The following is a 13,342-nucleotide window of genomic DNA, read 5'->3' as shown; positions in this document are numbered from 1 at the left end:
AGGTCTTCTGCCAGCCCCTCTTCCCATACCAAGGATTACGTGGGAGGTCTACCACATCCTTAGCACCACCCCTTTCTTTTTTTTTTTTTTTTTTTGAGACAAGGTCTTGCTAAGTTTCTCAGGCTGGCCTCAAATTTATGATCTTCCTGCCTCAACCTCCGAAGCTGGTGGAATTACACACAAATGCCTAGTTCTATATGCTTTTTGTGCTTGCTCGCTATGAAGAAGAAAGTTTTCTTATTGTCAGCTACTGAATGGAGAGGCCCACATGACAAGAAACTGACAGAAGCTTCCGACCAACAGCCAGCAAAGACCTGAAACTGTACAATGGCCAGTAAAGAACTGCATCCTGCCAACAATTATGTGACTAAGCCTTGAAATGTCTGTAGCCTAGGCAAATACCTAATGAGAGAGACTCAGCCAGAGGACCCAGTTAAGCTGCACCCAGATTCCTGACCCACAGATACTACATGATGATAAGTGTTGCTGCTAGGGGAATCTGTTACATGACAATATAATAATATCTAACATGTAACACCAATAATATGTTCCCGAGAAGCTTTTTTTGACTAAGAATTCCATCTGATAAATTATGAAACAAGGCACAAAGGAATAAACAAAAACAACACACCATATCCCAGACCTTACCTGCCCTCCTCTTGCCAGCATGCTAACCCATATAGTACTGGTAGGTCGGGAAGAATTCTCCAGACATGACCTACACTCTCCTGTGTAGGCATATTTAGAATCCTTTTTGGCAAACACATAAACTGTGTTTGTTGCCATTTTCTCTTGGGCAATCAGAACCTATATGGGCAATAAGGAAGTTACAACCATGAAACCCAAAAGGTCTTTGACATATGAAAAGTAAAATGTGCACCTTAATTTAACTTGATCATAAAGGCTCACAGAGAAACATCAATTCTTGAACTTTACAAACTCCATTTTGCATAAATGCTTCATAGAAATATATCATTTTAACCTCTACTTTCTGGTTACCTTGTATGAAAGTCGACTTTTTAACTTCAACTTTAATGATTTAAATTTAACTATCATTTTGTAATGTTTTAAAATAATGTTACTATACCTTTTCAGATCCATTAATAATAAAATAGCCACCAGGATCCAAAGGGCATTCATTTAACTCACAAAGATCACGATCTGTTAAGCCATTCAATAGGCAGTAAGTTGAACGCAACATAATTGGAATTTTTCCTATAAAAGTTTTCTGATGCTGAGTCTGAAGTTGTTCTTCACCTTCTTTAATGACTGTTTTTGTTATGTCAACATAAAGTGGAGCAGAATACCTTTGAAAATAGAAATGGGTCACAGCTGAGCAATAGTAAGGTATTTGCTAAAATGCAAATCCTCAACTGGTTTCTATTTCAGTATCAGTTGATTACAAGGAAAAAAATCTTTCTTACGTGAGATTTCTTAATCTGGCCTCATTTGGCATCATTGGTGAAGGAGCACCATCTCTTTCCCAATGGGTAGGCTTGGAGAGGTAAATTTGTTCAAACTTTAACAAATACCTTGGCTGAAATTAAACAAGAAACATGAAAAAGGTAAATAATTTTTACCATAAACATTTTAATTATTCCATTTTAACTGACATTAATATTTTAAGTAAAATTAGCTCTTCAAACTGGCAAAATTAATCTATTTTATTGATATGAGGACTCTTCAAAGTCAACAAACTATATGTATATAGTTTTATACCTAATTGCTTTCTTAAGGCAGAAAAAAAATGATTTAATATGCCATAGGTAAATAAAAAGTATACACAGGTTTTTTTGACTAATATAAACTAGTATGAGGGGCTGGGGATGTGGCTCAAGCGGTAGCACGCTCGCCTGGCATGCGTGCGGCCCGGGTTCGATCCTCAGCACCACATACAAACAAAGACGTTGTGTCCGCCGAGAACTGAAAAATAAATATTAAAAAAAAAAAAAAAAAAACTAGTATGAATTTTATTAATGACCTATACAGTTTCATGCCCTCTCTTTGGTTAGGATCAAAAGTACAAAATGACCAGAGAACAAAAATAAATTGACATTTTGAATGGTGTTCAAATCTAATCAATAGAATATTAGAAAAAAATAAATCTAACTCTTCCATTAAACATACCTAAAAAAAAAAAAAAAAAGCCGGGCACAGTGGCACACATCTATAGGCCCAGCAACTCAGGAAGCTGAGATAGGAGGATGGCAGCCTCAGCAACTTAGCAGGACCCTGTCTCAAATGTTTTTAAATTTTTTAAAAGCCTGGGGATATAGCTCAGTGGTAAAGCACGCCTGGGTTAACTCCCCAGTACCAAATACACACACACACACACACACACACACCAAAAAAATCTTAATCATTCTTATTCTATATAAAGTATTGAGCACTTCCAATCCTGGCTGACTATAAGCTCAGTCGACAACAAAATACAAACAAAAAAGTTCTCTTGGGCTGGGGTTGTAGCTTAATGGTAGAGCGCTTTCCTCACATGTGTGAGGGCCCTGGGTTCGGTCCCCAGCACCACATAAAAATAAACGAATAAAATAAAGATATTATGTCCATCTACAACTAAAAATTTAAAAATTATTTTAAAAAAGTTCTCATTTAACATCTGCTGCCTAATTAAACAAGATCCAAGAATATAACTTTTCAGAGAGAAACAGATAATGGATTTCTCTCTACATCAAATCTCATAGAAGATGGGACTAAGCAGACACTTTCCTAAGGAAAAATTATTGATACTCAAGCCTTACAAACTGGAATAGGTAAAGGGAAAAAAGAATTGGCAGGAGTACTGAACCAAGGGGAAGAAACCCTCCATCCATCACTCCTATTATCACTCTAGTTTAGGAAATCATCTTAGAGTATTCTAAGATTTTCATTTGCTTCCAGCCTCTTTCCCTTCTAAGTAAATACCATTTCCAAAGTGACCTTTCTTAAGTTATAATACTTTTTGCATATTCTCTGACAACCTTTCAACAATCCCTCATATCATCCAAAACCTCTGATGACTCCATCTTATCTTCCAATAAGATCAAAAACAGAAACTGTACTGTGCAGTAGTACACACCTATGATCCCAGCTACTTGAGAAGCTGAGGCAGAAAGACTACCTGGGCAACTCACTAAGGCCCTATCTCAAAATGAAATAAAAAAGGACTGGGAATATAGCTTAGTGGTAGAGGACTTGCCTCACCACAGATGAGGCCATGGGTTCAATCCCCAGTATTATTGGGGGAGAGGGATAAACTAAAATTCATAGGTTGATGAACCTTTATTTTATTTATTTGTATATGGTGCTGAGAACCCAGTGCCTCATGCATGCTAGGCAAGCACTCTACCACTGAGCCACAACCCCAGCCCTAAAATTCACAGGTTGATTGCTGATCCCCATCCCCTTCACAAACTAAAGTATTTTCTTGTGGAAATGCCTTAGCATCTTTCTCCTCTGCTCTTCTTTTCTAAGCTCTGATAAGTAAGCTTTACAAATTGCTTCTACTGGCACTTTGAATACACTGTTACACTATTATCTCTCTACTTATGCATAAACCATGAAGAAAAAAATGACTGAGATAAAAAAGAAACCTTATGTTCCTTTTTCCATCACAGTCCCTGAAAAGCCAATTACTTTTACTCTTAAAAGCAAAATTCTGTGTAGCATGTCAAATTAGAATGAGAACAAACCAGCCCTTTAAATAAAAGCTATGGAGAAATATGACTGAAATGGCTGGAAATAACAACCTTTGGCACTAACTCACTCTACCTCACTTTGCTTTACAGTTTTCCTTGTCAATCAAAGCCCAACAATTATCCCACAGCTGCCTCTCTACTTTCCTAAATCTGGGTCATTATTTGGCCATTATTTACTTGGTCATTATTATAAATCAGTCATTATTTGGATTTCTTTACAATCATTATGTAAAACTAAACTTATAAATTCAACAATGTTATAATTTTAACAATGCTTAAAACATGCACATATGTGAATAAAACTTAAGTTTTGATGCTTTTCCTTTGTCTTTTGTTTGTACTTTGAGAAGGGTCTACTTACGTTACCCAAGCTGGGCTCAAACTGGAAATACTCCAGCCTCAGCCTCTGAAGTAACTAGGATTACAGACAGGCACCCCCACACTCAGCTTGTGATTTTCCTTTTTCAAATCTCATACTGTTATAATAATGCATCCCATGCAATTAGAAAAAAAAAAAAAAATCAAGAAAAAGTCCTCCTAACACTTTTTCTTATCTAGGTGAAGTGGCACATGCCTATAATCTTAGCTACTTGGAAAACTAAGGCAGGATGGTTACAAGTTTGAACTCAGGGCCTTGTGCATGTGAGGCAAGCACTCTACCAACCGAGCTATATCCCTGGCCCAAGAAGTAGGATTATTTAAAACAATTATTTCTGGCTTGCTTCTCTTAGTTGTTCATCTTTGAGTCCCTTCTTCCCAACTATTAAATACCCACCATCTGAATAAGGATTAGGATTTTTATTTACTTACAAAAACATATCTCTAGTAAGAATAAATCAGAAGTTGACTGAAGATGCTGTTAAGTACACTGCTAAAAATTCTTACTGACTTTTAACCTTTAAGCCAAGTGCTGAAATTTCAAAATATCATCTATCCATGTAACTTTATTAGAATAACTATCTTACCGGTTCTTCAACTTCTCCACTAGCATGCTGAGCTTCAGCTTGTAGGTCAATAGGTGGAGCATCTTCCACAATTCTTTGAACAGACATCTGAATAAACTCATCAAAAGAATCCAACTGTTGTCTGACCAAGCCTTTTTCATCAAAATAAGAACTAGGAAAATATTGAAGTCCAAAATCAGTTTCAACTTGGTTTGTTTCCTAGCACATTTCTCCATTCTCATTATAATTCAATTCAAACACTCATAAGTACCAGCCACTATATGCCAACCACTAAACAAGATATCATGAGGTACCTAAAAAAAATGAATAATGTCACAGCAGTAAGTATTTTATAGACAAATTTTATTCAACCTTTTTGAAACATTTCTTGAAAAAAGTTTCAAAATAAAATGGAGAGTGAAAAATAATAATAAAAATTTTAAGGGCTGAGGATATGGCTCAGTGGTAGAGTACTTGCCTGGCATGAATGAGGCCCTGGTTTCGATTTTCAGCACCACAAAAATAAATTTTAAAAATTTTAATTTGAGTAAGAGGGAGCAGGGTGATATCAACAACTAAAATAGGGGCTGGGATGGTGGTACATGCCAGCAATCCCAGTGGCTGGGGAGGCTGAGGCAGGAGGATCCTGAGTTCAAAGCTAGCCTCAGCAACTCAGTGAGGTCCTAAGCAACTTAGAGAGACCCTGTCTCTAAATACAAAAAAGGGCTGGGAATGTGTTCAGTGGTTAGGCGCCCCTGGGTTCAGTCCCCAGTACAAAAACAAAAAATTAAAATAGGGAATGTGTGAGACATGAATTTTAGTTTAAAAATCATTAGTTCTGGGGTTAAGCGGTATTGCTTGATAGAATATGTGTAGAATATGTACATACAAGGTCCTGGGTTAGAACCCCAGCACTAAAACAATAACAAAAACAAAGATCATTGTTCTCTTTAGAATATGTTAGTATGTTAAATGTTAAGTCATTTAAGTGAAAATACTCAACAATGACTGGTATTAAAAATGAAGAATGCGAGAGAGATAAGTTAGTAGTACAGATAAGAGTAATTACAAGGTGAAGTCCTAGAGAAGTATGAACCTTATTGTTCACAAGGAACAGTCAGGCACTTTTTCAGTAGAGGGATAGGGAAAAAAAACACATAATAAGACAGAAAGACATAAAAATGCAAGAGAAATGTCAGCAGAACACTCCCCACTACCACCCAGGAAAGCTGCACAGAGAGGCTAGAGAGCTCTGAGATGGAGCATAACCCTAAGAACTGGATTGCCTCATCATCCCTCAGAAGAAGTACCCCACCACCACGTCTCAACTCCCCCGCCTTGTAACCCCTCCTTAGCCTCTACTCCCCTCTTCCTAGTAATTCTTTACTGATTCTCTTGGCTCCACACGTGAATTTTCTGATATGACAGCTCAACTAATCACCAGCCTCCCACTGTGGCATCATCAAATCACCTCACAGGTCAGTGACAGGCCTACAAAATAGGTGCCTTTGTAACAAGGTCTCAGCCTGATCCAATCAATTATGACCACCAATATTAAAAGTTAGGTCCTATGGTAGAGAATAAAGCATACAACCACCCTGTATAAAGCAACCTGAAGAATTACTTGGGCATTTTCTTTTCACTTTTTTTTTTTAAAGAGAGAGAGAGAGAGAGAGAATTTTAATATTTATTTATTTATTTGTTTGTTTGTTTATTTTGGCGGACACAACATCTTTGTTTGTATGTGGTGCTGAGGATCGAACCCAGGCCGCATGCACACCAGGTTAGCGCGCTACCACTTGAGCCACATCCCCAGCCCTTCTTTTCACTTTTTAAGAGAGGCTAGTGATTGGGACATTTTCTTTCAGCACAGACTGTTGGGATAGCAGGACAAGGAAATTTCTCAACTATTTGGGACACCTACTGATATGTAAAAATCACATGGAAAGCATTGCCTAATATAAATAACAATGGTTGCTATGGAGAATTTAAGATAAAAAATCTTCATGAAACCACAGAAATGTTTCATTACTTCAGGACACTAATCATAACTACTTTTGCTAAAATCTTTATAACAGTTCTTCATTAAAATGCTGTTCTGTCGGGTTGTAAATGTAGCAGTAGAGCAAACATTTGTCTAGTACATATACAGCCTTGGATTTGATCTCTAGCACCCTCCTCACCAACACACACAACAATCTTCAACTAGCCAGGTGCAGTGACATGCACCTGTAAGTCCCAACTACATGGGAGGCTGAGACAGGAGCATCACTTGAGCCCCTGGAGTTTTAGGTCAAACTAGGCAAACAGAAAGATCCTGTCTTTTTTTTTTTGGAGGGTGGGGGATACTGGGGATTGAACTTAGGGGCACTCAATCACTAAGCCACATCCCCAGTCTTATTTTCTATTTTATTTAGAGACAGTGCCTCACTGAGTTGCTTAGCACCTCGCTTTTGCTGAGGCTGGCTTTGAATCTGCGATCCTCCTGCCTCAGCCTCTGGAGTTGCTGGGATTATAGGCATGCACCACCACACCTGGCAAGACCCCATCTCTTTTTTATTAAAAAATAAATAAATAAATAACAAGCATAGCAGCACATGCCTATAATCCCAGCTACTCAGGAGGTTGAGACAAGAAGCTAACCTCAGTTTGAGGCTAACCTCACCACTCAGTGAGACCCTGTCTCAAAATAAAAAGGGGTGGGGTACAGCTCAGTGGTAAATTGTTTTCCTTGTATGTACAAGGACATAGGCTGAATCCCAGTACTTAAATAAAACAAAACAAAACAAAACTCACTTGATGTTAAAAAGTCAAACAAAATTCCATTTGACAATAGAAAAGTATCTACAGTCAAAAATTTTAAATGAAATAATTTCTTTTAACAAATGATAAATGCTGTGACTATTCACAATACAGTACATTATCCTTAAGCAATCTCCTACATATATTGAAAATAACATTTTTTGCTTAAGATAAAAATACTTTTTCTAACAAAACAAGAAAGATATTCATTTATATTCCAAATGCAAATAGCAGACTGTCAGAAACATGTATTCTTTGAAAAGGGTGTGGTAACCAAAAGAATATACACTCTGGACTGACAGGGCTTATACAAAGTAAATGTCAATTTGCTGATCAAAGAGAAGGGTCATAAGAAATTAACATTATAAACTAAAGGAATAGTACTTAATTCAGGATGCTACTTTACCACTTACAAGTTACATTTTTTACTATGTAAGGTTTTTGTTTGTTTTGGTGTTGGGGCACCAAACCAAGGGTCTCCTGCAGGCCAGGCAAGTGCTCTACTACTGAGCTATCCCATATATAAGCTTTTTACTTAATTTAAATACATTTCAGTTACACTTAAATGGGAATTAAGGTTGATATGTAACCCATTTAACTTTACCCACTTAACAATAATGTGAAAAGTTGGATGTGGTGGTGTTTGCCTGTAATCGTAGCCCTCTCAGAAAGGAGGACCCCAAATTCGAGGTCAGCCTCAACAACTTAGTGAGGCCTGCCTCAGCAATGTAATGAGGCCCTAAGACACTTAGCTAGACCCTATCTCAAAATAAAAAATAAATAAAATGGACTGGGGATGTGGCTTAGTAGTTAAGCGCTCCTGGGTTCAATCCCTAGCACCAAAAAAAAAAAAAAAGAAAATCATGGAATCAAGTGAACATCACAGTATGGAACAAAAGTATCTTTTGCTACATGACACTAAAAGAGAATATCACTTCTGCCAAAAGTAAGTAATCTTCTAAATCTAGTTCCAAGGAAGCACTGAGGTGGTGGTGGGGGGGGGGGGGGAGGGGAATATTCTATACAATTACCAGGGGGTTCAGATGTGGATCAGTGATAGAAAAAATGCCTGCATGCATGAGGCAATAGGTTTAAACCATAGCACCACTAAAAAAATAAAAAATAAAAAAAAAAAAAGGACAAAAAGTAATTGACCTATATGTTTAAAAACTGTCAAGGTCAAAAAAATTGAGATAGAGACAGATTGAGAAACTGTTCCAGATTAAAGGACACAGAATAAGAAGCCACAAAAACAAAACACAATATGTGGTCCTAGAATGGACCCAGAATCAGATAAAGAAAAAGTTTTTAAAATTTTTCTATAAACTTCAGTAGGACAACTAGCAAAATTTGGGCAGTCTACAACTAAAGAAAATTATTACACCAATACTGATTCAATCCCTGTGTTGTGATCATGGGAAAGATTGTTCTTATGTCTGTAACTTATAAATGTTTCAGAAAAAAAATATGTACAGAGGAAAAAGAGACCAAGAAAATGTGATATAAAGGTAACATTTACAGAATCCAGTGAAGTGCATAATTGAATTCCTTATGTGACTTTTCTTTTAAGTCTGAAATACTTAAAAAATAAGTTAAAGGCTGGGGTTGTGGCTCAGTGGTAGAGTGCTCGCCTAGCATGCTTGAGGCACTGAGTTCGATCCTCAGCACCACATCAATGTAAAATAAAGATATTGTATCCACTTAAAATTTAAAAAATAAATATTAAAAAAAAAATAAGTTAATAAAAACTCTTTCACAACATATTCATAGAGAACATCTACCTATTAGGAATAGAAAAAGCAGAAAAATCCCCTGCTTTATAGTGCCTTTTAAAGCTTATTCAGTTTTGTCTAAAAAATTTACCTGATTACAATCCAGCATGCTTCTTGCCATAAATCTGGGGTGATTTCATCATCATCCTCATCATATTGCATATCTACAAAAACAAAAATATTATATGCAATAATATACCACTAGCTTACACCTTAAGCAAACTTAAAGTCAGCTCAGTAAAAAGCAATATTTACCCCATTTTCCTAAAATTTCATCTAATTACATAACAGAATAATACGACTATGTCACATATTCTTCCCATATACAAAGAAATTTTGTTACAAATTTCAATGTTATTTTGCATGAATTTGTAAGTTTTTCATCTTCTCAAGAAAGTCCACAAAATTTTAATTTATAGCTTATGATAATGATAAGTAGAAGAAAGCTCAGACATAGTCCTCTAACCAACAAGGTCCTCAGAGAATGAAGCAGATCAGGCTAAGAGGATAGAACTAGAAAAAGGTTCCAATATCTTTGCAACACCCTAAGGATGGTCTATTACAGCAACATTTCATACACATACAGGTACGACAGACTATATTTTCCAAAGATGACCACAACCACATTTCTCATTCCACCTGCACTTCCATGATGTGATCTACTATCAAGATACAGTGGTCTATGTATCCTCTCCTTGAATCAGAGTGAATTTTCAACTCTTCTGTAATAAGAGAATGCAACTAGAGCAATGCTGCATGACTTCAGAAGTCACATCAGAAAAAGCAATACAGTTTTCATCTTGTTTGCAAAAACAAATGGAGCCCTGAACTGCCATTAAAAAGTATTACTACTCTAAGGCTTCTATCCTGTGAGGAAGTTCAAACAAGAAGAAGCCACTTATAAGAGCAATCCTAGTCTTTGAGTTCTCCTAGTCTGCCAGACATGTGAATAAACCATCCAGATCCTGTACACACACACAGACTATCAAGTCAACACTAAGGACTTGGCATCTTCCCTGTTGAACCACCAACACTGTGGGGCAGAGACAAGTCACGCCTAATGCCCTGTTCAAATTCCAGATTCACAGATTCCAAAAACAGTAATTTTTAAGCAAGTTTTGGGGGTAGTTATACAGCCAATAGTAATTTAAACAACAGGCACCGGAAAAATCATTATGCACTGGTCCTCAAGTATTAGTCCCATTTTCTTCTATAAAAGAATAAGTGTGCTATACTTTGGGATTTTATTCTGATTTATACATACAGTCTACAAAATTTATAAGCTTTAGATTAAAATTCTGATACATATCCACCCGGGTGCACGGGCACCCGCCCCAATCCCAGTAGTTCAGGAAGTTGAAGCAGGAGGATCTCGAGTTCAAAGCCAGCCTCAGCAATTTAGCAAGGCCCTAAGCAACTCAGCAAGACCCTGTCTCTAATAAAAAATATAAAAATGGGGATGTGGCTTGGTGATTACACCCCTTTGGGTTCAATCCCTGGTACCAAAAAAAAAATAATAATAATAATTGATACATCGACAAAATAAAACTTAAAAAAAAAAAATACTAATCCTTATGCATGAAGGGGAAGGAGGTGAGGTTAAGAAAGACAGTTATAAAAAATAACAGAGATTTCTAGCTTTGATAAGAGATTAAAGGTTAATATCACTGCCATATAGAAGTATATTCAAAGACAGAATAAAGAGGAAATGAAGAGGAAGGTTTTAGATATATCTGAGATCATATAGCCCTTTAAATATTTTCCATAGGTAACTAGATACAAATATGAAGCTCAAATAAAAGTTTCATGTCATAAACAAAGTCGAAATCTTGAACAAATGGTTGAGAAAATAAGGGGAATTTTCATAAGGAAAAGACTGAAGACAAGATATTAGGGAATACCTCTGTTTAACAGTCATGTGAAGGAAAATGAACCCATGAGGGAGATTCATGTATTAATTTATCTATTAAATTAATCATCAAATATTTGAGCATGAGCATCTACTATGGCCCAAGCATTAGAGACACCACCCTCAACAAGATAAATATAGCTGTATCCTTGGGGAGATTATGACTTATTGGGGAAATACAGACAAAGTGAAATCAATAAAGCCCAAATGATGTGGACATTTCTAACCAGGTCTGAAGAAGTCAGGGAAGACATCTCAAAAGCTGAGCTAGCTGGGTGTGGTAGCAGCCCTTGCCTGTAAGCTAGCCACTCGGAGGCAGAGGCAGGAGGACCACAAATTCAAGGCCTGCCTAAGCAACTTAGTGATATCCTAAGCAAATTAATGAGACCCTGTCTCAAAAAATGAAAAGGGGCCAGGCACAGGGACACATGCCTGTAATTCCAGCAGCTCAGGAAGCTGAAGCAGGAGGATCACAGGTTCGAAGGTAGCCTCAGCAACTTAGTAAAGCCCTGTCTCTAAAAAAATATATATAAAAAAGGGGTGGGGATGTGGCTCACTGGTTAAGCAACCCTGGGTTCAATCTCTGGTACCAAAAAAAGAAAAGAAAAACAAAAGAGATGGCTCTGTGGTAAAGCAATTCTGGGTTCAATCCCCATCACCACCAATGTATGAAGGGGGGAAAAAAAAAAAGCTGAGCTAAACACAGACCTCATGTCATGAATAGAACAGTAAATTAGGCAAAAATGAGATTGTGAAGGTAAGGAGTAAAGAAAGAAGTATTTCAAGCAGTAAAAAAAGCTTGTGCAAAAGACTCCATAATGAAAGACGTATGGCATATTCATGGAAAGAAGGCCACTGAAGCAGGAGAGTGAAGTTAGAAGGGGAGTGAGACAAATTTGGTTTACACCAACAGAGGTTTGAGAGACCACTCTAAGATTTGAATAGGGGTATGGCTAGATCAGATGTCACTTCTGAAAGATCACTATGCCCAGTGTGCAGAGTAGCTTGGAGAAGACCAGAAGAACACAAATCAGGAGTGTTCTTGCCAAGAGCTGGTGGTAGCATGAACAAGAATGTGGCAATGGGGACAAAGAGAAGTGACTCAGATATGACATATTTAGAAGACTCTGATCATCAAAACCTGATGGTTAATTAGATACAAGAGCAACAAACAGGAATTAAAACTGATTCCCAAGGAGTTGAGAGCAGTTATGTGTGCCTCTAATCCCAGTGATTCAGGAGGCTAAGTCAGGAGGATCACTTAAGGACAGGAATTTGGGGCCAGATTCTCTAAAAACTAAAATACAATGCCAAGGCTTCTGGCTTCCACAACCAGAAATAAGAGGGTAGTACCATTCACCGAAATGGAGGACACAGAAGGCAAAGGCTTTGGAAGGAGACTGGATAAAAGAACAGTGAACTCAGTTTAGGCAGTGATGAGTTTAAAGAGCCTGGGTGACATCCCAGATGTCTAATAGTAGTTAGTATGCAGAATATCTGAATTGGGAATACATATCCAAAAGACACACACATACAGGCAGTAACTGAAGTCATAAAAGAATGGATAAGATCACCCAGGAAGAATGTGAATAATAAAAGAGAATGAGAAGGAAAGTCAAACAGGTAAGAAGAATCAAGTGAAAGTGATGTAGAAGAAGAGATGAATGAATTTCCAGGAGGAAGTCTGTCAACAATGTTGGATACCACATAGTTATAGATAAGACTTTTTAAATGACACTTTAAATGCCCATCTGATTTATCAACTAAGAAGTCATAAGTAATCTAGTAAGAGTTGTTTAAAGGTAGCAGCACCAGAAGAATCAGACTAGCATGGGTTAAGGAGACCCTGAAAGATGGAAATTGGAAATAAGGCAAAGCTTGGCTGCGATGAGAAAAACAAAATATTGGAAGAAAAATCAAACAACAAAAAGAGTTTAACTTGTTTTCCTACAAACAAGTGAGATTTGACATTTTCACATAGAAAGAAGCCAGGTTGAAAAGAAGCAGGTGAAAACTGATAAGGATATACCTAATAAAGATTTTGGAGGAAGGTCTGCACAAATCAAAGGTAGACTCACTGCTGTAGTAGCTTTGATAAACTTACTTTCCACAGGATTACTAAACACTGCTGAGAATGTAAATTAGTACAATGTAAATTAGTACTATAATGGTCACATGGCACCATCTAAAAATGTTTTTAACACACATATCATTCAACCTGAC

The 13,342-nt window shown here is 37.0% G+C and overlaps 1 protein-coding gene across 1 annotated transcript in view; it reads right to left on the bottom strand.

Moving 5' to 3' along the window:
- The window catches only part of Polr2b (RNA polymerase II subunit B), a 45,230-nt gene that overhangs the window by 29,908 nt on the left and 1,980 nt on the right, over positions 1 to 13,342 (bottom strand). The window contains exons 2-6 of the mRNA XM_027938042.3: positions 9,302 to 9,374; positions 4,658 to 4,808; positions 1,425 to 1,537; positions 1,088 to 1,307; positions 649 to 807 (exon numbers count right to left, since the gene is read on the bottom strand). Of these exons, the coding sequence (XP_027793843.1) occupies positions 649 to 807; positions 1,088 to 1,307; positions 1,425 to 1,537; positions 4,658 to 4,808; positions 9,302 to 9,374 (716 nt within the window). The remainder of the gene's footprint in view (positions 1 to 648; positions 808 to 1,087; positions 1,308 to 1,424; positions 1,538 to 4,657; positions 4,809 to 9,301; positions 9,375 to 13,342) is intronic.

This window comes from Marmota flaviventris, chromosome 7 (assembly GCF_047511675.1).
Source record: "Marmota flaviventris isolate mMarFla1 chromosome 7, mMarFla1.hap1, whole genome shotgun sequence".
NCBI lineage: Eukaryota > Metazoa > Chordata > Mammalia > Rodentia > Sciuridae > Marmota > Marmota flaviventris.
This window is presented reverse-complemented; position numbering and strand designations above follow the sequence as displayed.